Source organism: Fulmarus glacialis, unplaced genomic scaffold (genome assembly GCF_000690835.1).
Source record: "Fulmarus glacialis isolate BGI_N327 unplaced genomic scaffold, ASM69083v1 scaffold11589, whole genome shotgun sequence".
Lineage (NCBI taxonomy): Eukaryota > Metazoa > Chordata > Aves > Procellariiformes > Procellariidae > Fulmarus > Fulmarus glacialis.
In genome coordinates this window covers 1-25263 of record NW_009233874.1, presented here as the reverse complement: position 1 = coordinate 25263, position 25263 = coordinate 1, and the positions used below count along the sequence as shown (strand labels likewise).

Below are 25263 nucleotides of genomic sequence, written 5' to 3'. Positions count from 1 at the left end.
CCCCAGGCACTTCCCGGTGGCGGCGGTGGATGATATCCTGAAGGACGTGCTGGGGAGCTACCTGAGGGAGCAGCCCTACGAGCCGACCCGGTGCAGGGACATGGCGAGGGACATCGCTGAGGTACCGCTATGAGGCGGCCATTTTGTCCTCACGCCTCGAGGGCGCGTCAGGGAGGGGGCCGGCGCGGCAGGGGGGGTCCTCGGCCTTCCCTAGATCTATAAAGTGTAAAACAAACGCTGGAGGAGGCTGTCAAGGGTTGGTCTGTTACGGGTGCAGGCTTATACGAATTAATGATGAGGTTTGTTTGAACAGCGGTGGCTCTGGCCAAGCACAGGGTTCAGTAAAAACTCCCTGCTGTGGTTGCCCTGTCCAGAAATGCCATTAATAAGTTTTAAGTATGTATCAGACCTTTCTGAAATAGGCCAGTTATGGTAGTGGATGAATTCTGCACAGTGGCATGTGTGCAAGCTCTTTGTTGGTTAAAGCCAGTCTTGCTGCTGATGCTGCTGAGAAAAGATTGTCCCTGACCCTTTAGTCTTTCAGCTGATTTGGCCCAGAAGAGCTCACAGGTATTAAAAAAACAGTACTGTCTGCTCTTCCTTTCCCCCTTGTAATCGGCGGGTAACTATGAACACATACGGAGGATAGTATGGTATTCCCATTCAGTAACTCCTTACGTAACATGTGCGCTTGCATTTCAGTAGTCCCGCAGGAAGATGTGCCTGTTTTTAGCAGATAGAAGCATTGGTTCTCCTGTAAAATGACCACAGCAGCGTACATGCCACCTGCCCGTGGGGCTGGGGGAGTTTGCCGTAGATGTTTCAAATGCTGCAGTTAAAAGATTGTCGTCGGGATTGTTGCAAGGGCTCTACAGTGCCCTTGTCTGTCCCAGAAAACCAAATCCCTGAGCATCCCCTGTAAAGAGAGCTTGCCACTCGTGTCTAAACGTGTTCTTCTCTTGCAGGTTATTAAAGCTCGGGTAAAAGACCTCATGATACCGAGGTACAAGATTGTTGTGGTGACACATATTGGGCAGCTGAATGAGCAGAGCATGCAAATTGGAAGCAGGTGCCTGTGGGATCCTGCAAGTGATACATTTTCGTCGTATGTGTTCCAGAACACTTCACTGTTTGCTCTTGCAAATGTCTATGCTGTCTATTTTGAATAAGTCAAGTTCAACAGCAGCAGAAATGAACATTCAGCCTAACCCTTCCTGTTTCTGTTGCTGAAAACGGTTGTGAAGGACCAAGGCAACTTTCACCTGTTTTGAAATGTGGTTACCATAAGCCTTTCGGTGGTGAATGTAATAATTGTATTTCCCAGAGCTTTCTCTGAGAAGTGATTCTCTGTGAAATGCTTTTCTGCACTTGATTCTAGCTGCTTTCAGAACCCGGTATCCCTGTAATACTTTTTTCTCCCTGAATTTGCCCTCGCTACGTGATCCCCAAGTAGAAATCACATTTTTGGAATGTAAAACAAAAGCATTTTAAAACTACCCCCATTAAATGGCGTTTGCAGGCAGCTAAGGGCGTGCCGGGCCCTGTGGCCCCGGCTGCACGCACACGCTGTATTGCAGATGCTGCGTCCTGCCGCGCTGCAGTAGCTGGGTGCTGCGAGTTACCCTGCCCTGCTGGGGGGATGGAGGGATCCCTTCAGACCTTCCTGCCGGCCCCAGAGGTGCTCCGGGTGGGCTCTGTGGTAGGAGGGCAGCAGGGGGTGTGAGAGTTGGGAGCTGTGCTGGCCTGGCTGCCCCTGAGCCCCGAGAAAAGCCCCGAGTGTAGAGAAGGTAGCTGAGAGGTCGTTAGTGCCGCTTGGAGCTCTGTCCCATAGTGCTTGAAATCAAGTGAAAAATGTCTTCAAATTACAAATTGCTTGTTTTATTACATTTTATGTGCAAAGCTGAAACTAGAACAGTAGTTAGGTGGGAAGAAATATTTGTACTCGTGACCTAAAGTTTAACTCTAAACTGCTATAAACACTTTGTGGAATCCAGACAAACCAACCTGAACTGTCACTGCAGCCCTTCACTGGTTTGCACTACAACATTTAACATTCAGTACTCCCTAGTGTACTCCAAAGAATATAGCTACAATTAAAGAACACAACTGAAATAATTGTAGTTTATGTCATGATTATTTTAATACATGAAAGCCGTGACATTGACATTGAACCTCATCGGAATCTGCTGCATTTTAACATAGCGAACTGATCTCTCTCTCGCTGCAGCCGATGCTGCAGCAGGATGTGGTGAGCAACTTGGCTACCTCGCGCTTTTTTAGCATAGACATTTTCCTGGCACGTTGCACGTCTCGCTCTGTCTCAGGCTTGACGCTGTGGATTTCTTCGCCGTCGGTCTCCAGCCTCTGCTCTGCGTACGTCGAGGAGTCAGCGTAAGCGTTGTTCTCTTGTGAGAAAGGCAGGGGATTTTCACTCTCTGTCGCATAAAAATTAGAGGCTAAAAATTAGAAGTCATGGAATCATGAGTAGTTTATAACATTTATCTTTACTCGAAAGACAGACCAGCCTACAGGCAGGGAGCTGACAGTATTATCCTCCATGTTTCTGATGTGAACAACCAAGATGCATCAGATCACTGACTTCTCACCAGGGCAGTATTAAAATAGATACGTGAGAGACACAGTCTGTGATTAACACGTTAAAAACCCAGTAATTTATGGATTTATATTGAAGAATGTTTTTTGTAGGAATAGTTGCTTTATCAGTCTTACACTGATACATTTGCTTCAAAGGGTGAAACTGATTTGATGTGTCTGTGGCACTTGACCAGCGTGTTAACCTGGAACTGCTTGTGGGTTTCCTGAAATGCAGATGTAATGTTAAGGCATCAGATACCCCACAATTTCAAAGTTCCTGGATGTTCCCACTTAAATTACGCCTGCGATTCACGTGCATTTTAAATACCACAGTACAGTCGGGCACTGCCTTGTGGAGTTCATAAAGGTATAGTAGTTATCTCGCTTAGTTTAGCAGTGGGGGTTTCTCCTTTAACAGACTCTCGGGCAGGGTGTTGCAGGTGGCATTGCTTTGTATCTTGGATTAAAGGTGCTGCTACAATAGAATTTTCAAAAAAGGCAGATGTTACTGCATGGAAAGTGTGGAAAGCCTCTGCTCCTGTCATCTGCCTCATTTATTTTTTCTAGTAATGGCTGAATTTTCTGAGTCTAAAAATGTGCTAATAAATATAAATATATACAACACCATGTGACGATACTTAAATCGCAGAGTACATATTCAACATACTTTAATTATAATATTCTTAAGTTATAATAAGGTTTCTGTTAGGGAAAGTGGTGTGTTCTACTGAAGACAATGGTAAAAAACTTGCATTGACTGCAGCAAAGCTTGTCTCTGACATTTAAAATGGCATGGCACAGAGATTTTCAGGAATAGCCTTGGGCTTAACTCGTGGTTCCTCAGGTTGACTTGGAAAATCTCAATCTCAATGTTACTTTTTTAGCAAAATAGCACACTCAGCTAAGCCAAGCAAGCTGTAAGGAAACAAAAACTGTGAAGCTGCACCACTTTTGCTGTCTGAAAGCGAAGCCCATGCTGTTCATGCCTGAGATGCACCTCTTCAGGGGAGCAGCAGAAATGGAGGGCACAGCCCTGCCCTGAGGCACAGCCCGCAGGTGATTTTGTTCTTCTGAATCCCCCCAGATTTAGGCACACCTTGCAGGGGGTGATAAGCCTGTAATGCATTAATTAGTACTTACCAAACAGGTAGTGATAATCAGTCAAATGCCTTTTCCACCGAGAGCCACCGCAGGTGAAGACGATGGCTCTGACAAAGTCTCTCCCGCAGAGCTTCACGGTGTTTCCTTCGCCTCTTCCTTCACAGGCTGCAATTAGGAGAGCGAGGAAGGCCAGCGCCAGCACTGTGCACCGCATTCTGCCGGCGCGGTGCTTTGAGGCTGGCTGTCGGCAGGGCAGAAGGGATCGGTGAGGAGTTCTGCTGAAACCCTCATTTATAGTGACGGCCCATCCGCTCCACTGAGTGATGGCTCAATCTGAGGGTGATTTAATGTTTGCTACAAACAAGTTAATCACTTGTTTCTGGTAATGTTTTAAGTGCTTTGGGATACGCTGGGATTTCGGTCAGGTATTAAAGACTTCTTAAGACTACTTTAGTAGCTTTACTATAGGAACACATGTAGTATAACATGTTTATAGGGTACGGGCTTAGATCAATACTGTTAATGTGTATGTTCTGCAAAAATGAAAGGGTGTTTATTACACGATTTGTAGATAATGGGTTTTGTCTCTGTGTGTTTCCCACACAGCTGTGCTACCGCAGCCTGTTGCCCAGTTGTGCCTGTTATTACAGTTTAAACAACATCAGGTCTTTTTGTGTTAGTGATCCCAGACTAAAAGGGAGTTAACAACTTCTAGTGATGTCTGCAGTTGTCTTGTTCTATTGCCGAGCATCCCTTTTGCAAGCTGGCAACTGTAGTCGCTTCAGAGGAATCTGCTGGTGCTGGGCAGTCACTCAAGAGAAAATCACGTACCGAGGGGTTTTTGTGGCAAGTGTAGGCATCCAAGCCTGCAAATGCCCCGCTATGATTCCTAGCGTGCTACGTGGTAGGACACGATCCTGCAGCATGCGGAGCATTTGAGCACAGTGAACTCGCTGTAACACACTGTACAGAGCAGCGCAGTTGTTTGGCAGCTTGTGTCTGTAGGTGTTTGCCTCGCAGATACCTGGGGGCAGTGGAGTAGCTCCCTGCAGCTGCAAGGCTCACGTGCCTCCGCAGTGAGGCCTGTGGACGTGGCGCTTGTCCAAAAAGGCATAGAAAAGAGAGGGAGATGGCTCTAAACAAAGCACAGAATAGCTACAGATCAGCGCCCAGGCCGTCCTTTTCATTTTGATAGTATCTGAAAGACAGCAGTGGGTTCACTGAAGTGGCGTGGAGCAGTGTTACTGTGCTCTGGGACCAGAGGTTAGTAGATTGGTTATGCTGCCGTGGATGTTGTTGGCTGCGGTTGCTGTAAGCTTCTATAAAAAATTCTTGCAATAAAATGCCTTAAGGAGAATATTTGTCAATTATGAGTCAGAAATTCCGTGTTTAAGAACAAAATACATAAGGAACTTTGGAGATCTTTAGCACTTCCTAGCACCAGAAGTGTTTTCCAGGACCATAATGTTACAGTTAATTAGTTTGCACGATGTGCAGGGTGAATTACGATGTGTTACAGCCTTGACAGAAAGCTCATTTTTTACCGGTAGCATCAGTAAGTAAACAGTCATGACCACCAATGGAAAATATATGGTGTATTTTGTTCAGATTTGTAATAATGGTTAACACATGATTCACCTTAATGGGTGTCTTTCTTTGAAATGCACGAGGATTAATTTTATGTCAAGGGTAAGCTTGCATGTTCACTGTGAAATGTGCAGAACACAGCAGGAAGTGAACGTTAATGCATCACAAATGATCTTTAACGTCAGTGATGTGTTTAAATGTTGGACGTTTATTGTCAGGCTAATGAGAGAGTCTGAACGTTCTGTATCTATAAAATGCATGTCTCGCTACATAATGCTTTCAAGAGCAGGCAGCTATTGCCTCCGTCAGTTGGCAGGCAGGGCGCTTTACTGCCACGCTTCTGTATCGCCTCGCTCCTGGGATGGGGATCCCTGCTGCACTGCTCAGGCAATAGGGCTATTGCCTAGATCTTATTCTTAATTACTCATCTGTAGAGATGCTCGGTATTTTCGGTGAGCAGTCAGTCTCTGAAAATCCTCTAAGACGCCACGGTGCAGCTGGGTGCTCGCTGGGTGCTTTTTTCTGTTTCTTCTGATCCTAAAAAAGACAGCCTAGACAGCCAAACGCTGCCTGCTTCCAACAAGCAATGCAGGCCTGAGCAAGCATTCCCAACAGCTTTCGGCTCTGCAGCTGCCAGGGGTGGGCTAAGGGCAGTGGTGAGAGCTCAGAAAGCACAGATCTGGCTTCCAGAGCTGCAAAAGCCAATCCTTGCTCCAGGACCACACTGTTACCTCCTGTGAAGAGCTTTCAGAAAAGTGTCAGTGTGGAACAGAGTGAATTTAAATTGCAGTTTTACATCATCCTAATTCGTCAGGGGTTGAAAAAGTTAATCTCTAGTTTTGCCTGGTGTGGGATGACCACAGGAGCACCTGATGCCACTCAAAGCTCGGCTTTCACTCTCAGCGGTGGTTTATGGGATGACAGACAAGATGGATCTGATGAAAAGTCCATTTGTTTACGATTTCACAGGGAAGATACAGACTACATCTGGTAAGGACTTAGGCTGTATTATGGACTGGCCTATACAGGAGGTGATTTTGGCATTTTTGCTTTTTGAGTAACCCAAGGAGAAAAGACCTTGGAGGAAAAAAAAAACAAGGAGAAAAAACCCAAGGAGAAAAGACAACGGAGACCTTTCTGTTATCTTATCTGTATTACAGGGAAGGCTGTCTGTGTGTTAATACTGTTTGTCTAATGAGGGAGACTTCCAGGGGAAAATTTAGAGCATTTGAAAGAAGTTTCTAACCAGTATGGTTTCAAAGAGGAATTTTAATGATTGAAAAAGAATAAATGGTTTACGTTAATACTGCAGTAAGTCTTTCTTGCTGTTTACCAGCTGAGAAGTGGTACCATTTAGCTACTGTTAAATAGCTACAGCAGGACCAATTATGTCATGTAAGGTATCAACCTGTAAAACAAGAGGAAAAAAAGAGCTGTATGACAGTGTAATTGCAGTATAAGACATGCAGTGATCCAAAATTCCTATTTACGAACTGAGAACAGAATTGCTTGTGCAATGAGCATCCAGAAAGCAGGCTAAGGTAGTTTGTATTATGTCAGCTGATTCTTCTTTGGAATTCTGTTAATACTATGCTAACCTCTAACAGTGCTCCTTGAAAATACCACTTTTTGGCAGGCCTGTTTGAATTGCATTTGTAGCATCATACTTAGCAGCATACAAACGTATATCTTGTTCATAAAGGACATTCATTTTCAAGATGATACAAGTATGGTAGCTGTACTGAGATGTGATTGCCCATGAAGTAATTATCTCCCTTTAGCGTTAGTTGTAGCATGGACCCTGTCGTGCTAAGCCTTGTACATACCTAAGCCTAGGAAGACCTTGCTGTTATCAGAAAAGGGAGTGAAAGAAATGGATGATGCTGGAAAGCAGGGCTCCCTTTGGCTAATGAGGCTCTGTGACTCAGTGACCAGTTACGCCACATGCCCAACATCTGTGAAATTAAGCACTGGTATTTTTAGTCCTGGTCTGGTGACAAATCCAGAAAATTATCCCTATACTCTTATTAACTGAAGGACTTTTCTCAGAGGACTTGGGCTGCTTCATGGTGATTTGTAGGGCAAAAAACCCCACCAATTTTATTTTGTAAGTTTAATAACAATGGCCTCACTTTTCAGTTTTTAAGGGAAATATCTTTTTGCTCTGTGGCTTACAACAGTTGGCAAATGAGGCTGGTAATTACCAGAATTTCTAAATGCAACGCTGACAATTGTGAATTATTAATGCTTAATACCCTAAGAATGAAGGTTAGATTAACATCAGCTTTTTCGTTCTCTCCAACTTAAGTTTAGTATTTTGCACCATGTAACTCAGAAGGGGTTTTAAAAAGTACCAGTCCCACTTTACAAATTGGGAACCCAAGTAAGCCAAAGCTACTTGCTCAAAGCTGAAAGGACAAAGGCAGCAGTGCAGTTCGGGGCTGCAGGCCACCTCCAGAGAGATCCTGGAGGAGGGATCCACCTGGTGCTGGAGTACCCAGGGTGGCATCAGGTACCATGGACCAGGCAAGGAGAGCCCAGCGGGGCTTTGGTATAAATTAGCAGTGATTTATGCAAAGTGAACAGGAGGGATTCACAGTTGACATCAGTCAGCTTTTGCACTGCTGCTGACACGGAATCTATGCAGTGGTATGATTGGAAAGGAACCTAGTTGTAAGGCAAGTCAAATTCTCCCATGTCATCTAGGACAGAAAAGCCCTAACTAGGATAAGTAGTGGCTTCCAAAGGAGTGAAGGCAATGCAGAACCAAAGGGTAATGGGTTTGCTGACACCAGCAAAGTGAGACTATCTTGGTGGTGGCCAGGAGAGGGCACGTCGTTCCTGCGTTGTCAGCAGGTAAGGGCGTTCTGCCAAATACAGTCACCTGCAGACTGCATTTAGAGGAAGCCCCACCTTCCTGCCCTTGTCCCCGAGTGTCCCTCCCAAATCCAGCTATGGGGAACCTCTGGATTTGCGATCAAGTGAAACCTCAAGTTCAATGTTGCCTTACCTGTTCCTGAAGTTTCTAGTGGTATGGCATGCAGAAGAGCAGGAACCACCTCAGGTTTTAATATGGTTATGGAATTGTATCTGATTCTACCTATTTCAATGTTTATTAGCTAGATCTTTTAACAGAAACCCCTTTCTGAGGAATGAAGTACCAGACAAGCACACAGGCCGCTGAGGGCCACCACCTTTTCCTAGTAAATCGTACCTTATTACTGTTGGGAGCAGCCAGGTTCTGCAGCTCAAACACACTGACTTCTCCTTGACTGTCTCCTACGAGAAGGCAGTCGGTGTTCTTAGCAAAGAGTACAGATGTGAATTTCACTCTTGGGCTGGCAAAGCACGAGATCACAGGGTTCAAGCTGCAACCCAGCAGAGGCAAGAATTAACAGGTAAGACTGCATTTGCCTGAGTGTACTATCATGTAAAGTCTAGCAGTAATGCAGGCCTGATAAATGTTGCATCTTTTATGTTCTAGACTAACTCAAAAACTAAGAAGTGAGGCAGTGTTTTGTTTGGTCTCTACCAGAACAAAAATCCCAGCTGCTACTAAGAAAGATATCCTGGTTGTCTAAAATCTTGCTATTGCCCAATATGAGGGGTGGTGGTGGTTAATATTTTTATTATATGAATAATTTGCTTTTGTCTACCGCAAGATTTGGCAGGCCTCCTACTCCACTGCTGGCTTCATGCTGTCATTAATACTAAATAGTACAGACCAGCAGTACAAGGCCACAGATTAACTAAGCTGCACATGAGATGTGCACCCACTTTACAGTAGTGGGAAAATGTGAGAGGTGTCTGAACTTCTGACCATCTTATCTTTATAAAAGGTCCAAAGTAGCTCAGTTTTGTTATTTTTCCTTTTAACTATAGAAGTGGTAGAATCTATGATTTCTGCAGCAAAAAAGCAGTTTCACCCTTTATCAGTTCCATGAGGCATCCAGCTCCTTCTCTTATAATGACAATTCCCTGGTAACCACCATCTGCTTTTACAAAATGAGTATCTAAAAATGCAATACTTTTGGTAACTAAGCAAGCAAATGGTATGGAGCTGTCATGATCTGATAACAATACTGATTAGGCAATAATGTGTAGCCTTTGTGCCATTAAGTTTCAGAAACTTCTTTGAGAAAAGTAATTACTTACGTGCTGACGCTAAGATCCCAAATTTCTACTCTACTTTCATTTGCTGCTGCAAATATGAAGGCTGATTTTGGAGACCACATAATGTCATGAACACAAGCAGTGGTGGAACTGAAAGTTAAAATGGGCGTCTGTGAATCCCGGTGCCATAAAATAATGTTCCAGTCTGCAGAGCAGCTTAGGAACATATCAGTGCTGAATGGATTCCAAGCGACTTTGTATACAGGACCCTTGGTGTTTGGGAAGAAACAAAAAAGAACTTTGTGTTATTCTAGAGCTTCAGCCTCACAGGGTAATTTTTAATACTGACCTTTCGTGGAAATCCCTGACTGTCCTCTGACCTTAATAGCAAAACCAGCATTGTTTTATGTGTACACATAGGAAATCAGGATGCAGCAGATGTGATAAGACAGGAGAGATCTTAGGAATAAAAAGCATTCAGCTGATTCTGTCCCTTCACCAGTTTTTAGAGAAGCTGCTGCTGAAAGGGCAGCTTCTTGGATGAAGCAGAAACTTTCAAAAAAAGAGGTGCTGTTAAAGTTCTGCCATCTTTCTCTCAGAGGTAAGACTATTTAATTGTGGTTTGCAGGACAATCAGATTACTGATTGTTTTCTTAAAATAAAGCCAGAACAGTTTATGGTACAAGTTTTAATAAATTACTTTAAAAAAATCCCTATAGTGTAGAAAGTAATCCTGTAAGACTGTGATGCTTTTTGCTATGGGAATTCATTCCTAATATAAAAAAAGAAGTTTAGGTTTCTTTTGTTGCAGATGTTTTGTTTAGTAAATATAAGCAAAGAAAGCATTACATTTGTGAACTTAATTGAACAGTTTCTTCTGTCATTACTTTTTCTATGTATCACCCACCTTATGGCCTCTGTATGTCTCTAGAAACTGCTCACTGCATGAACAAGAACACTGGTGGATATGACCCTCTTCTGTTCCAGCAAGATAAAATTTAGTATCCTGAAAAAAAGGTAAAAGTAGCCTAAGTTGGATTAACCTATTTATCACTTACTCAAAAATCTATAAAGGACTGGATGAGTTTGGCAGTGACAGTCCTCTGAAGAACTAAGGTGGAGTTGCCAGGATGTTGTGTGTTGGGCTGCTTGCCTGTGTGCTGCAGAGGTGTATGTGCAGTAGATATAGTGGTGCCAGAACGTACCAGATTTGCTATGTGTGTTCTCCATATATGCAGAACATACGCTGTGATTTTTAACTCCTGAAAATCTTGGACTTTGTGTGATCCACATGGGCAAACACATGCTCTGGGGACAAAATATTCAGCTGGATAAAGAAGAGAAGCGCAGCCATTTAAGTCCTAGATTCTGGAGATGTTGAAAGTCAAATTCTTACTGATTTGACCAACACACAGAGGAAAGATACCTTAGGATCTGGCCCAAAGCAAATGTGAGTAACATGGCTGAAATTAGACAGTTGTTCACATACAGGGGTTACTTGCTTGGTTTACCATACCATCCATTTCGGGTAAAACTATTATTGGCTAAGAAGCAGTTTGTTTCAGAACTAAATATGCTTTAAATACCAGTGCCAAGTCCCAGGCTAGTGCATGTTAAAGTAGCTCCAGCTGAGCATCTTACCCCTGCTGCATAGTTTTCCTGGATAATACTTTAGCCAAGATGGACTTTCTGAACCTACCTTTGGATGGAAGTCAAAGCACATTCCGGATGCTTGTTGAGATATCAGAGCTTCACTTTTCCTTTCTTTCTCACCTGGTAATTTTTTCTTCTCACTTTCTGTTCGCTTTATTTTCATCAGATCTGTGCAAATAGCAAGAGTTTTTGTCAAACAGGTATGTGACAGTGCTATGAATAACTCATGCTTCTTTGGAATGCTCAACAGCTCTTAAATGTTTTGTGTATGATAACTGGTATAAAGAATGTCACCTGAAATAAAATGAAGCAATTGCAATTTCAGGTATTATCTCTCTGCTGAAAAGCTGCAGGGGAAAATGCTTACCAGTGCAATCTAGTCTTTTCTGTATAAGCCACTCAGTTATTCGGCCATCTGCTGAGATACAGATTAATCTCTCTTTTTTGCCATCCTCTGTTGCATCTCTGTCCTGTTCCACCCACCTCAGTTGCCATACAGGACCTGTATGTTTATTTGAGGATTCACTGGGACAAAAGATGCACATGATGAATCATATATGAACAAAGACAAGACAATGTATTTGAAAAATAATTAACCTTCCACTTTGTAATGAATGTCAAGTCTTACAACAGAAATGTTGTTTAGCTTTTCTTTAAAAAAAAAAAAAAAAGAAATCTGAACATTGGCTGTTTTCTCCAGGAAAATTTTTCTTTTATCGAACATGTTTGATATTTAGTTTCAGGACACTGTTTATGTGCTGACACACCTTTCATTGATACCTGAATCATGAAATCGATCTGCACCTTGTAGGAGAGTGCCCTAGACCTAGGGAGCTGCCCTTAGGGCGAATGTCTCTCTGATCACCCCCTCTTTCTCATTTTCTTCTTAATTCCTGCTTATCCCTCACCTATTCTGATGTTCTCTCCATTTTTGGCAAGTGAAATCAGTGAGAAAACACCAAAAGCTACCACTGGTCTCCCATAAGGACTTACTATCTGGGGAAGGATTGTCCTAGTTAGTTAGTACATGGAGTATAAAATGATACGTGGTGGTAACTTGCTATTTTCTTAAAAAGTCAGAGCATAGTACTCATTTGTTTCACCTTTCCAACTTGCTTTGTATGCACAGCAATAGCGCAGAGAGTTTCATACCCCAAATAAGGGCTGGTGGTGTTAAAAATAATGTAAGCCTTTCTTGGCAGAAATAAGAATAGAGAATGATGGCAGTGCAGAGGGAGAACGGCAGTGCCTGAGGATTTGGCTGTATCAGTGTGAATAGGTGGATGGGAAAAGTCTGGCTGGCCCACTCTGGCCCTTCCGGGCATTTATGCACTATCATAAATTTTTGTGTCTGCCGTTTTGCTCCAGAAACTTCCAGTATTTGGGAGTATTGTTTATGTAGCCATTTCCAGTCAAAACTGGAAGAGACTGACAAAAGTTGGAAATGAAAAAATTGTGCAACGTCCCTGAGCATTCACAAGCTTTACTTATCAAGACTGTTACTATTCCCTCAGCTTCTCAGTTGTGGATATTCTTTTATTTGTTATTTGCTAAGGCGTGACCAAGGTGGAGGAGACAGGAAATCATAGCCTCACCTGCTGTCCAAAAGTGCGGCATCATTACAACTCCGTACATTATAGATTGCGACAGAACCATTGTACATTCCAACTGCTAAAAGATTTGGGCTTGCCATAGAAAAATCCAAAGCAGTAACAGCATGCTCACACTGGAAAATACGCTCTGGCCACTGAGCAGTAGAAAAATACAAAAACATTTTAAGTTAGTTTCTTAATTTACCTTGGTCTTCTTAACACTGGATACTAAATTGCCAGGCTGTGCTGGAAAATGCAAGTGCTGATGACCATAGTGACTACTTCTAGACAGAAATTAGGTACTATATTCTAAATGGTTCAGTTTATTTCTTGCTGCAACTGATAAAATTAGGAAAAAATAAAGACTATGCAGAAATATGACACTGTAAAATAAGTTAGATGGGCCTACTCCAAACCAAATACCTAAAAATCAAATTCCCTAAGATTCAGCTATGTGAGTATAGTGTGGGGGTTTTGTTTGTTTGATTTGTTTTTTTTCTTTTTAAAATAAACTTGGCATTCTGGAAAATTTCTCCAGTTGTTTTCTATCTTGTAATGTGAAGGTAAGTACCTTTCCAATTACAGAAACTTAGCTGAAGATAAAATGCAATCTAATGTACTTCAGGTAATCTGTAAACCGCTATTTTCACATCATTTCTGTATGTAACCAAAGAACTGATTCAGCTCTATTACAAGATTAAATCCTTAAAGTCACTGCACCGAGCTCTTGAAATGGGAAACAGCAGAGTGTTAGTTTGCAGAGAACTGTATTTCAGTGTGCGTGCCAGACCTTATTTCTTAATGTTAGGCACTTGAGGACTATGGTGACATCAGGGAATCACAAGAGTATTTGATTGTTGTTGACGTGATAAATATGCATCAAAGACTTGACTCTGCATGATTTAAATTACTATAATACACAATTTTGGGCAAGTGAAGTTTGTAGAACAAATTAAGGTTGTGTAATTTGACGGCAATCAGGTGACTTTTTACTGTGTCGCTTTGTAACTGAGATTTCCAAGATTTTTTTAAAAAATGGCTAGTTTAAAATGGATTACTTTTCAGATGGATATGTAAAGATGTTAATGTTACATCTATGAAATCTACTGTCTTTCTGACAGTATTATGAGAAGTTAGATTAGATAATTATATTTAATTTTTTTTTTTTTTTTTTTTCATTCAGCCTAACAGAATGTCATGGTACAACAGAAAATGGATTGGAAAGGATAATCCTTAAATTTAAAACACAGATGTTCTCTGTAGTGAGAGTTTGGAATTATTGAACAAATGGTCCATAGATTTTGAAAAACAAAAGGTAAATGGATTTATTTTCACATTTGCTGTGCTCAAGACTTTTCCAGTCTAAAAAATAATTTCTACACACCTGGGTCTACCCACAGGTAATAACGAAACAGATTTACAGCCTTCGGTAGGTCGCCCTAGGGATTGGAAATGAGATACAGAGATCTGCATTGCTAAGTTGCCTAGCATAGACTGGTACTACCTGAGAGTTGTAGCCATCTGTTAGTTGTTTGGTGGCCTGTGTGCAATGAGTTTAGTTCCTGTGAACAGACGTCCATGTTACCAAACCACCAGTGCAGTCAGCACCTCTGTTGGAAGTGTCAACTGAGAGGACGGACAGGCACAGAAACTAAACTGCTTCCTACAAGCACTTTCTTTGGTTCAAGATTTAAGCACATTGATAGGTATTGCAGTCAGAATCAATTTTCCAGAAATGTGTGGTTTGGGCTAGCAAATTCAACCTTACTAGCTAGGTCTTGCTTTTTGAAACAGGAAGAGGGAAATAAACAAAGCAGAAATAGTATAGCAGAAAAATGCATTGAAGAAAAAGAAAGAAAACAAACTGGCTGCTCATTACCATGGGATTCTTCAATGACCAACAGCAAGCCAAGCCTTTCTTCTGTTCTTCAAAATCAAACGCTCCGTAACCCACAGCTAAAAGATCCTAAAAGCATAGATTAACAGATATATCTCAGTTTAACCTGAAGTTCAGTTGTATATTTTTAAAAGGCAACTTTCTGCTAACAGTGACTGTCAGTGCAAAGTTTGGAAAAATAATGCTCATGTCATATGTGAGTAGAATAACACACAAGAAGAACAGAATTTCAGAATTTCTAGAATACTGGAAACTGATTCAACTAAAACTGCATTCATAGTCACTATCAGTTGTGTTTGCAATCCTCCCTCCCTGGCCATCATAAAAATATGTCCCTTTCCAGACATGAATATACATTGTTCTATAACCGTATTTTAATGTGCAGTATTTAATGAAATATGTAATAATACTTCTACTTTTCTCTCTCAATGTTAGCTGTAAAAGGAGCTTCAGTGACCACCTCAAACTCCTAGCTTTTAGCTCTCTACAGTGGGGTCCAATGAATTCTGTTTGTTCCTTTCTATAAGTAGAAGTAAGAAACAGCAGCAAGACTTTAGTCTTCAACTCCATTAATTTTTTTTTTCCTAAGCACAACAAGTAGTTTGTGAAACTAACACTTTAAAAGTAGGTATTTGTTTGCCCTATAATTCTAAGACTGACGTCTATAAATGTGTCCAACTTTATAATATCTGGGGATCTGGTGTACTAACAGTATGAAATGGTCTTTATTTTCTCTCTTTTTTTCCCTTGGGGCAATCTTACTGGTTTTATGTTTCTCATCCTCACCTGCTTTTTACCTTCCTTCCATTCATTATTTTTGTTGTGGCCATAAAAGAGCTCTGTTGGAAAAACTGAGCCTTACATTACTCTGAAAGTGGAGATGTCTGAGTCATTCTCACCTCCACTGAAACTGAATTAAATAAACTTGGGCCAGCTGCTCAGAAACCTGTGCCTGTTGTTATGCATCTTATCCTTAAAGTTTGATGAATGCCACTTTCTTGGGAGATTACTGTTAGAAACAAAGATGTGATATCTACCACATAGATAGTGGTAAACTATCATGAATAAACTCCATCAATGGTAATGAAGTTTAGTAGTAGGGGTTTAAATTTCAACTTCCAATTCTGTAACAGACCAAGTCTGTTATCTTATTGTTGTTCAGGTGACTGCCCATGGTAAACTGGGCCAATTAAATTAAATTCTGGACCAATTAAAGCTGTTGTGATATATTTGTAGGAAAAGCCTAGTGCAGCTGTCCAACCTATAGAATAATGTAGCAATATTGTTATATGGAAGGACAAAATACAGAGAGTGGGATGCAAAGACGACCTACCTGACTGTAGGGATGAATCCATCTCTCTGAGCTCCCTCCCAACAAAGTACATCAAAATCAGGAGTTTATTTACACCAACAATTGCTTATACCATTTTGTAAACAGCTTAGAAGAAGCCATTTGTTAACTCACTGGGTTTACTTTGCTCCAAGCCATACTGCTCACACTGTGACCATTAGTTAAATCACATACATATGACCACAGCCGTTCCAGTCTGGGAGGTACAATTTCTTCTGGGATTTTATTTAGATCTGACAGAGTTGAGGGGTCAATGAATGCTTCCTTCTGTTCTTCCTTATCCTTCTTTTCCTTGTCATGCTCTTCCTGTTTAGCTTTCACAGCTGCTACTGTACCACTAGTGTCTGATGTAACATCGGGATCTAAAATGCACAAATATAGTAGAATCTGAGTAGTAACATTTCACTTATCTAACTCCAGTCATTCGCATCAGAAGAAAAATTTGCCCTTTCAGCAAATATTTTGCAGCAAAAAAAATGAGGTGAAAATTCGAGGAATTAAGACATCCTAACTTCTAAAACTGTGGCTAAAATGTTGATAGGGACATAGAAGATGGCTGGATCAGGCTGTAGAGTGCCAGTTATGCTCCAGGTGTTTAATGAGTGGATTTAGCTACCCAGCAACAAGTTATGAACTTATGTCCACCCCCGACCAGGAATGTTTCTAATCTCTCGTATTTAAAAATTTGTTTTAAACAGGGATTTCTTCAAGCTAGATGCCAAATCTTAAAGAGCCACACTTACACATTGATGCTGTAACACCATAGCTAAGTTACATGATGCTGTAATAAGTTGCTCATTACTTGGGAAAATTAAGGGTAGAGCACATTTTTAGACTGCATTTGCTAAGTATTTTTTTTGTTTACTCACCCCTTTATTTTATGTAATGTGCAAATCATAAATTGATCCCAGATCCCTATTAACAAAATAAGAATACAATAGCTGCCCTACTGTCAGAACACAAATCCTCCTGGCCAGTATAGCGCTCCAGTTGTAGCTGGTTCCTGAAGAGTGACAGAATATAACAGGTTCATTGCCTGAGAAACTGAAACTCTCTATGACACAAAGAGGTGCAATACAATAAAAGCAGTGTGAATCTGTCTTTTTTTTAATCCCTGTGTTAATTTGGAACTGCTATAAAAGGTAAAATATTATTTACCAATTGGGTCCAGGTAATGCCTCTTACAGTCTGCAATGAATGTACTTTATGTTAGACACCGAACACCTATCAGGCTAAAATGTCTGTTTACCATCAGTCGTCTTGTAAAATAAATTTTTTAAAAACTGCAAAAGACATTCCAATGCAAAAAATGGTTGGAGAAGTAGAAGAATTAATCTGTATCTTAACTGTCAGGAAACAAGTTTGACTAATATTTTGAGTAAGTCTCAGTTTGTGGTGATAAGGGGAGATGAGCCAGCTCAGAACTCATTTATTCAATTCTTCCACCAAGTATGGTAGGGATGTCTGTTAAAGTGAGTGTAAAACTGCAAAGTTCATGTTGACATCTCATAAACTCTCCTTTCCTTTGTCAATTTCTTAAATGACTTGTCATCTGTAAAGACATTCAGTGAGGGACATTACTCCATGACTTTCAATAGCATGCAAAGCCTTGTACTGAAAACAGGGTAGCCAATAAGAAACAAACCTATAAGGACAGGAAACTGCCGATAAGCTGCAAGTTTGGGTTGAAAAATATTCTCCATTAGAATCCTCTCCATGAAAAATAAATCCTGCTGGAAGTTTTCTGATGTTAATATAGCTTCTGAATGGCATTCCTCCTCTTTGTGGTTTCTGGCAAGAACAGCACTTCCAGAAATCATTATAGAAGTTGTGCTGCCTGAAAACAGATAATATGGGAGAAAACAATTTTAACATGATAATACTTTGCACATAAAAGTTAAGGGGATAAGAAGTCTCCTCCTCCTCCACCTGCAAAAAGCATAGAAGAATGTATCATCATCAAAAAATACTTCCACTATTATTTTTCTCTTGCTATAATTTTTTCTTTTATTGCTCAAACACTGAGTATACTCCTGGAATTTTTCACAATTGGTGTTTTGCTTCTACTGCCCTAAGTAAGTTAGTACCAGCAAACTTTGTCACTCACTATTCATTTTTATTTAAGATCATTTATGACAGCATTGTACGGAAAAGGTCTCGGTGCAGACCTGTCCAAGATTCTTTAGCAAACTCTCTTTCAAGTGCCAGACAGGCAGACCAAGCGTTTTCTTCAGGTAGTTTTCACCACACCACATAGTGATATGCATAGTTTAGAAGGATGAAAACACGGCAGAAATGGAAACCTGGAAAAACGTTACCTCTGTCAGGAGAGACAGACATAGTCTGATCAAGCTCTTTAGTTGTATGAGATTTGCTGCATTTCCTGCTACCTTCTGCTTTTGTGGCTCTGCTACCTTCTGCTTTTGACGTAGGTTCTACTTCCGATACATTAAATGAATCGTACAAGTCCCAGGAAGTGACCATCACCCCTAGAAATGAATTACACTGTATTATACAAGTCTCTTGTTTCGGTACATTATTATAAAGGACTATGTAGAGCTGAGCAAAGATTTACTTTTTGTACTACGCTCCCAACTGTTTGGCGGAGGGGCTTTGAAACCAGCTGAGGGTCGGACAAGGCTGTAGCAGCAGCTGTTGTGTGATTGCAGCAGCTGCATCAGGGTCTTCTGGGTGTGTGGCTTCCCTTCAGCAGGGCCATCTCCCAGTGAAACAATGCTCCGTAACCTTGCCTTTGTGTGCTCAGCTTTTCAAACATGGGTTGGAATGAGCCCTGCTGATGCTCAAGGCACACAAAAAAGGGGAAGATATGCTTTCAAGTCAGATTAATATCTATTTTACTTCTCCTTTTTTTTTTTTTCCACTTATTTTACATACACCAACGAACACAAAGGAAAAATGTTTGGAACAGCATTTCCCATAGTTTTCTTTGGCCTCCTACACAAAGAAAATGTCCATAGTGAGGCAAAGCTCAGCACACGCATCTAAACCTAGATATTCCTTATAATTTTTTTAGAGCATTGAGGTTGAACATTTTGTAAAATTGCATCTGTCTTGTGAGACTGACAAGATTTTCTGCTTTCCCCAAGATTTTAAATCTCATAACAGAGGTTCTCTTCTTTGCATTATGGCAAATAGAAACCAGTGTCACTGAAAAGTTAAGGGGAAAAAAGGGAACTGTGTCCTTTCATATTTCAAGAGCATAGTTAAGTATTAGGTGAAGTCCTGCCTCCTAAGAAGCACGCTCTGCTTGCAGGCAGGCAGGACGCAGCAGCTCTCAGCTAGCGTAATGACTATTTTGTTGCAATGGATACAGTGTACCAGTACCAATGTTCAAGTCTTAGGAGGGGCAGAAAAGGTCACCACAAATCACACTAGCCTGTCTAAACTTAAAGCTCTGGAAGTGAAAGTTGAGGAAACGTCTTAGAAATGGAAGAATTTCCTCAGTATCCTAGCCTGTGTGCGGGGAGTCTTCTGAGGCCCCACGATCTAGCTATAGGCTAGAGTTTTCCCAAATAAATATTTAATAAGTAAACTAAATGTAGTAATAAACCCAACTGCCAAGAGTACAATGTAGTAAATGAGAGTTCTTTTAAATACCCTTTTCTATATGGTACTCAAAAAGTTTACCTTTATCTTCCATGATGATTTTGTCACATTGCACTTCCTTGTTCTTTGCGGCTCCATTAACGGTTTGCATCATTTTTTCTACAAAACGATCATTACCAGGTCTATTTTTGCAAATGTCAACGTAAATCCTGTTCCGCTCCCTGGAAAAAAAAAAGTGTATATTGACTTTCTGAAAAACTTTTGCATTCAACTTCTCAGTGTATTTAACCACAAGTTGAACGGGAGAGGATACTCCATGTCATAAATTTACTGCTCGAGTTTTTTTTGATTGCTAGATTTTATACTCTATGTATCATCTTTCAGCAGCTATTTCTGATCTTGTGATGCTGTTCTGAAATGGCCTGTAGAGGTAGGCATCAGCAAAAATCCCTACTCCAACTTTGGTGGAATTCAGAGGAGTTCAGAAATAGGTAGCTCTCATCACTTGGGAGTGAAAGGCAGTGCATCCAAGAGATGAAAACAAAACTAGTACATTCCTATTTCGTCCACCCCTCAGGTTCTGTAGGAATGGTCAGCGGGAATCGTGAAACTTTTTCGATTATTTTGGTTTCAATATTCTAACAGCAGACATAGATTATACCCCGCCTTAGTCCACCAACAGGTTGCTGTGCTCAAGAAGAGTCACTGTCTGTTCCTATACAGTTGGCAATATGTGCTGTGTACACCAGCTAAGTCTGATTCGTAGGATGCTCTTCCTTCTTCCCAAAAATCACACCAGTGTGATTCACAGACAGTCGGGGTTGGAGTCCTACCATGAACTTTGTATGTATACTAGCAGAAAAAACTCACTTAGATGAGTTGTTTGACTTGCCAGCTGCAGACCACTGCATCTCAGGCTTTGGGGCTTACGTCTCCAAAAGCTGTGTGACAAGTCTATCAGTCTGACATGTCACGAAGAGAACTTTGCTGCACTCTGTCCCCAGTCAGCTCCTGGGAGCAAGCCAAAAAGCTATGCGTTCTGCGTTAACTGCCTACCAAAGTTCATGGTAGTCCAGGGAGGAGACTCTGAAGTGGAAACACAGTAGATGCAGCTGAGGGGAGGCACAGTACTTTAACAGGCAAGGTCACTTGTGGTGGGATGAGGTTTCTTCTAGCTAGAAGCACCATGAAGAGCTTCAGAGGAAGCCAAGGCCAGCCTCGTTTGTTTATATCTTTGTTATTAATAAATTATTAGCTGTAAAGCTACACACAAGAATCAATGCAGAGCTTTGCAATTTCTTACCGTTTTCATTAAAATTAAATTGTGTAATTCATGTGTACCACACTTCTCCATCTTCTCTTTCCCCCATCCCCTGCGTGTTCTCTTGTCACCATCCCCTGCTTTTGCTAATCTGCCTTAATTTGTCGGTGAAAGAGGGTATGAATTTGATCAACAAGATGGAGTTGTAAGGAATTTAGGCTGTCTTGTCGAAAGAGGGACTCAAGCCCAATATGGCTTTAAACAAAGGTGAAATGACAAACTGTAGTACTCGGAACACTGAACCCACGTGTGAGCAGCCTGTTCAGAACTTTGCAATCAGCAGAAACTGGCTGTGCTGAGCCTACTACATGCACGTACGCAACTACAAATATACATACAGAACTCTTCCAGCATCTTCTGATTCTACAGACACCACAACAGATGGCATATCCAATATCCAGATAGTTTCTGTCTCTGTGAGGTAAATATCCACTCTCCTATCTAAGTCTGCTTTTGTCAGTTCTTCTTTTATCTCCTCTTGCCTCACCTGCACATCTGAAAAATTATATGAGGTTAACAAGCGAGACCTTTTATGCTCTAAATTTAAAAGAAGACAAATTTAATTCCAAAAGTATTGTAATGATCAGGAGCCAAAACCTGTGAGGCACTGAGTTCCTTTGAAATGCTGGGCATCTCACATCCACTGACTGCAGTGTCTCACAAATCACAGTGCTCCAAAGAACAGTTTAAATCTATAATTATACAGTGTATGTTCTTTACCAGATAAGCTAACAGTTGTGTCTCGTCGAGAGCCAGGTTCTACTATTTCATCTAGTATGGACTCAGATGCGCTTGATATAGAAGTACTGCTGCTTCCATATGTCCTTCAGTAACAAAGAAATAAGCAGAAAATAGTATCTGAGAGTCCCGATGTCAGTTAGCAAAGCACTACAAAAATAGCAGCATTGTTATCAGGATAAACCATAGAAGACTGTAAGAGCACATACAGTGATGCTTGCATTGTAAAAGAAGTCATAAAAGGCTTAGGAAAGAAAATAATGAAATGGTTTGAAAAAGACTTAAAAAGGAAGAATTCCTCTGACAGCATATCCTGAGGCATTAAAGAGCTGATGGAAAAGAAGCTGTTGAGCTCTCAGATTCATTCTTAGCATACAATAACGTGAAATGTTGGCTACCTGCTGTGTGATAACACATACCCACAGATAGCACTGTTCTAACCAGAATTTAGATCCTTTGGTGTTTTGCATGTGCTGAAATGTCTCTGAAATGCACAAGAAACTCATTTGAAGGGATTAGCTTGTTAAAAAAAATAGGTAATGTTCATAGAGGGGACAGCTGTGATAACTAGAAGTAAAACTCAAAACTTAGGTACAGTTGGGAGGTTTGTCAGCAGATTTTCTCTTCCTCAAAAGCTAAGTGTGAGCAATTATAAATATACCGAAGGCATTTGAAAAAGACAATTTTTAAGATTTGTATTTAAAACTAAAGTTAAATAATATCATTTTGTCTTTTAAATGAAGAGCTCTTGTCTCCAGAAAGGATGCATTTATTTTTCAAGAGATACTTTTTATTTTTAAGTCATTTTTTTGTGTATATTTGCTCCTGGTTAATATCCCTACCTCTGGGATTATCCTTTATAATAGCCAGCCTAAGAAACATGACAAAAAGATAGTTCTCGTCTTCTCAGAAATCACAATGGCATTAAATTTGCCAAAGAAAACAGTAAAAAAGGCTTTTCTTTAACTTGTCTTTTTTTCCAGTGCTGTCTTGACTAGTCTTTTAGTCCCTTCGACTAAATAAATAGCATCTCCTCTCCATACAATTTGAATGTGTACACACCATTTGATAAAGTGATGTGGTTCATTATTTTTCATTTTAAACACAAATAGTTATTTACCTTCTTTTGCATGACTTAATTGAGTTTGTCAGCCTGCAAATAAAATTGCTCAAGTCCATTGACTTTCTTTATTCCCTCTGTACTGAACGTTTGTGAATGAAAGCTAGTAAGTAGTGAAACGCGTAATTTAGCAGTTTTAAATCAAAAGTTTTTGTATAAGAATATTTTTTGAAATGGATGCACATAATCACACAGAGGTAACTTGCTTAAATTAGTTTAAAAGAGAGGATTCTTATTATGTTAACAATATTTTGATATTTGAACTGAAACAGTCAAGTTTCTAAAAAGGGTTGTCTGTACTTAATAAGTATCATTAAAACAGATAAAATACTTCAAAATAAATTTGTAACTCTTCAGTGAAACCAGGCCTTTTGTTTCCAAAGCATTTTTCCATACCCACAGCCAAGCAGGTATTGATATATTCCAGTTTTTGAAAAAACAAGCTTGGGGAAGGCAAGCTTGGGGGAGCATCTGAAGTAGCTAAAGAGAGTATATTAACGAGCTGCAAATGCCCCTCCTCAGCTGTACAGCCTTGCTCAGACAACCACAACACAACCTCCTCTACCTTAAAGACCGTGTTTTGTCACATGTCTGTGTATGGGTCCTATCATGACTTTGTTTGCAGGCCTAACCACTACAAAACCTGCAGTTTGGATGTCTGCATTTTTGAACTGAGGTACTCACCACCATCTCTGAAAATGGTCCATTCTGGTATGTTACATAAAAAAATATGGTTTAGGAAGGAGAATTTGAATAAAATTAGAAATATCACAGGACTGTGTGCTGCAGTCTGCTTTCACCTGTATGTATTAGCATTTCAGCAGTAGTTCTGACATAGTCAGTCACTAGTACTGACAAATTCCATTTATTCTATTTGTTACTATTCCTCAAATTTTAAATGACACCTATGACCGGCAAGTTTCTGTATTCTGACAACAGAGTATAATTGTTAGCCCTGCACAATTATTCCAGCTCCCAACCTCTCTGAAGAGCAGATGTGTGGCTGCTGCAGGGTAGGTACCCTGTGAGACAGGATTTAAGAGACAGCATATTGACTTACCTTGAGAACGAACCTAAACTAGCATTCACTCCTGATGTCTGATGCATGGAAAAAGAAGAGAGAAAACCAGATCCTGTGGCCCCAAAGTAAGCACTTGATGCTAAGAGCTTGCCTTGCCTGGGTACAACATTATTTGGATCTGAATGGAAGAGTGGACGGGGTGTCACATCCTTTCCCACATCATCAAAAACCTGAAGAAATATTTAAATAATTATAATAGTTTCACTGTGTTCCCAAAACAAGCGACAGTGGTGACACTTGCAACATTTTATCTCATCTGGAACAAAAAGAAGACCCCGATCCTGGCAGCACCCTGACAGAACGGATAGGTAACCCCTCTCTGCAAATGATGCCTCATATACACCCTTTAAGGTTCAGCCTTGAGAGGGCTGTCACCTTTGCCTGGGCCTTCTGTGGAACTCTCTTTATAGAAATGGCTGCAAAATATCTGGAAAAACTATGTCTCATTATCAGAGCCACTTCTCCTTCTTGGTCAACCCCGTTGTCTTTTCTGGCTTATTTATTCTATAATGACTACCAAGAGTGGCTTACTGACTGTAACTATTCATGTCAAATTAACAGTACAGCAAAAGCAATGAGAGAAACAATTATGCGTCTTTTTTATTATGCTGCTCAAAATATTTTATTGTAAGAAGGTATTCAGTAAGGTCTTCAAATGACTCTCATGTTATGGGAATCTTGTATTCTTTAGGTAAAGACATACAGGTGCTGCAGTCAACATATCTCACATAGATTTGAAAGCAAGTAGTTCTCAGATTAGGAAAACTGTTACTCTGATTTTTTTTTTTTTTAATTCTTGCGGATTGTTTTTGGACACTAATCATCATCACTTCAGAATGGATTAAGCTCTTGGACCATTTTCTTTCTCCACAGCTCTTCAACTTCAGACATGCCTTTTCTTTCCTCCTCCCTCTCCCACTTCCTTTCTGACAACTTTTAACATCCGCAATACCTCACATTTAAAACTTTTTAGTAATGGTGTAAATGGCTTCTCACCCGTATGGCATACTTGTTACCCACGAGAGAACCCCTCTCCACAGCTTTGCCATCGGAAGTCGTGGATTGGCTTCTGCAACTCGCTGCTCTATTTGCATAGATGCCACTTAGGATGCTCGCTCGTCTTTGGCTACCAGAACTTGCAGCTGATCCTTGCCTTACCCTGAAATCAGCCGTAGTTCTGTTTCAGTCAACAAAATACAACCAACCAAATACGACCACCGAATTACTTGTCCCTTAGCTTTCACGAATGGTTTAAAAGATTTAAATCATTCAGTGTGATAATCCTGAAATAATGTAATTCCTTCAGAAAATCTCCCTTCTTTCTTAAGCGGTGGTAGGAGGAGCGAGGTGGACAGGGGTGGGGGCAATGCTTGCTGTGTGTAAAGTAAAAGCCTAAAAGACATTTTACTGGTATTTGGTTTTCCGGGGCTAAGCTGACAAACGGGAACTGATGTGGCGATAAAGGGGCAAGAGATGCAGCCTCTGGCGGCGTGCGGGGCCGCTCAGACCGGGACACCGGCGGCAACCCGCCCGCGCCTCCCTCCCTC

The 25263-nt window shown here is 40.8% G+C and overlaps 3 protein-coding genes across 3 annotated transcripts; 1 reads left to right on the top strand and 2 right to left on the bottom strand.

Annotated features, from left to right (window-relative positions):
• Positions 1–4: 4 nt before the first annotated feature.
• Positions 5–1169, top strand: TCTEX1D1 (Tctex1 domain containing 1; the record flags this gene model as incomplete). Its single annotated transcript, XM_009585466.1, has 2 exons — positions 5–121; positions 966–1169. Coding segments are annotated over 2 exons (321 nt in total), but the record flags the coding sequence as incomplete, so codon positions are not given.
• Positions 1170–2193: 1024 nt separating this feature from the next.
• LOC104072219 (insulin-like peptide INSL5) lies at positions 2194–3910 on the bottom strand. Its single transcript, XM_009585464.1, has 2 exons — positions 3736–3910; positions 2194–2456 (listed from the first exon to the last, which is right to left on the bottom strand). Exons 1-2 carry the CDS (start codon positions 3908–3910, stop codon positions 2194–2196), a joined length of 438 nt encoding a protein of 145 aa, XP_009583759.1.
• A 2736-nt stretch (positions 3911–6646) lies between these two features.
• WDR78 (WD repeat domain 78) lies at positions 6647–24875 on the bottom strand (the record flags this gene model as incomplete). Its single annotated transcript, XM_009585465.1, has 16 exons — positions 6647–6691; positions 8498–8651; positions 9439–9665; positions 10304–10402; positions 11096–11217; positions 11417–11574; positions 12645–12796; positions 14521–14607; positions 16004–16251; positions 17535–17726; positions 18208–18378; positions 19538–19677; positions 21116–21272; positions 21498–21605; positions 23814–23886; positions 24713–24875. Coding segments are annotated over 16 exons (2296 nt in total), but the record flags the coding sequence as incomplete, so codon positions are not given.
• Between the last annotated feature and the right edge of the window lie 388 nt (positions 24876–25263).

What these genes read in the sequence shown, in the direction of transcription:
- LOC104072219 (XM_009585464.1), bottom strand. Translation starts at nt 3,910, where the DNA reads ATGCGGTGCACAGTGCTGGCGCTGGCCTTCCTCGCTCTCCTAATTGCA. An exon ending in TGATTATCACTACCTGTTTG is followed by an intron (nt 2,457 to 3,735) that starts GTAAGTACTAAT and finishes TCTAATTTTTAG; the next exon opens with CCTCTAATTTTTATGCGACA.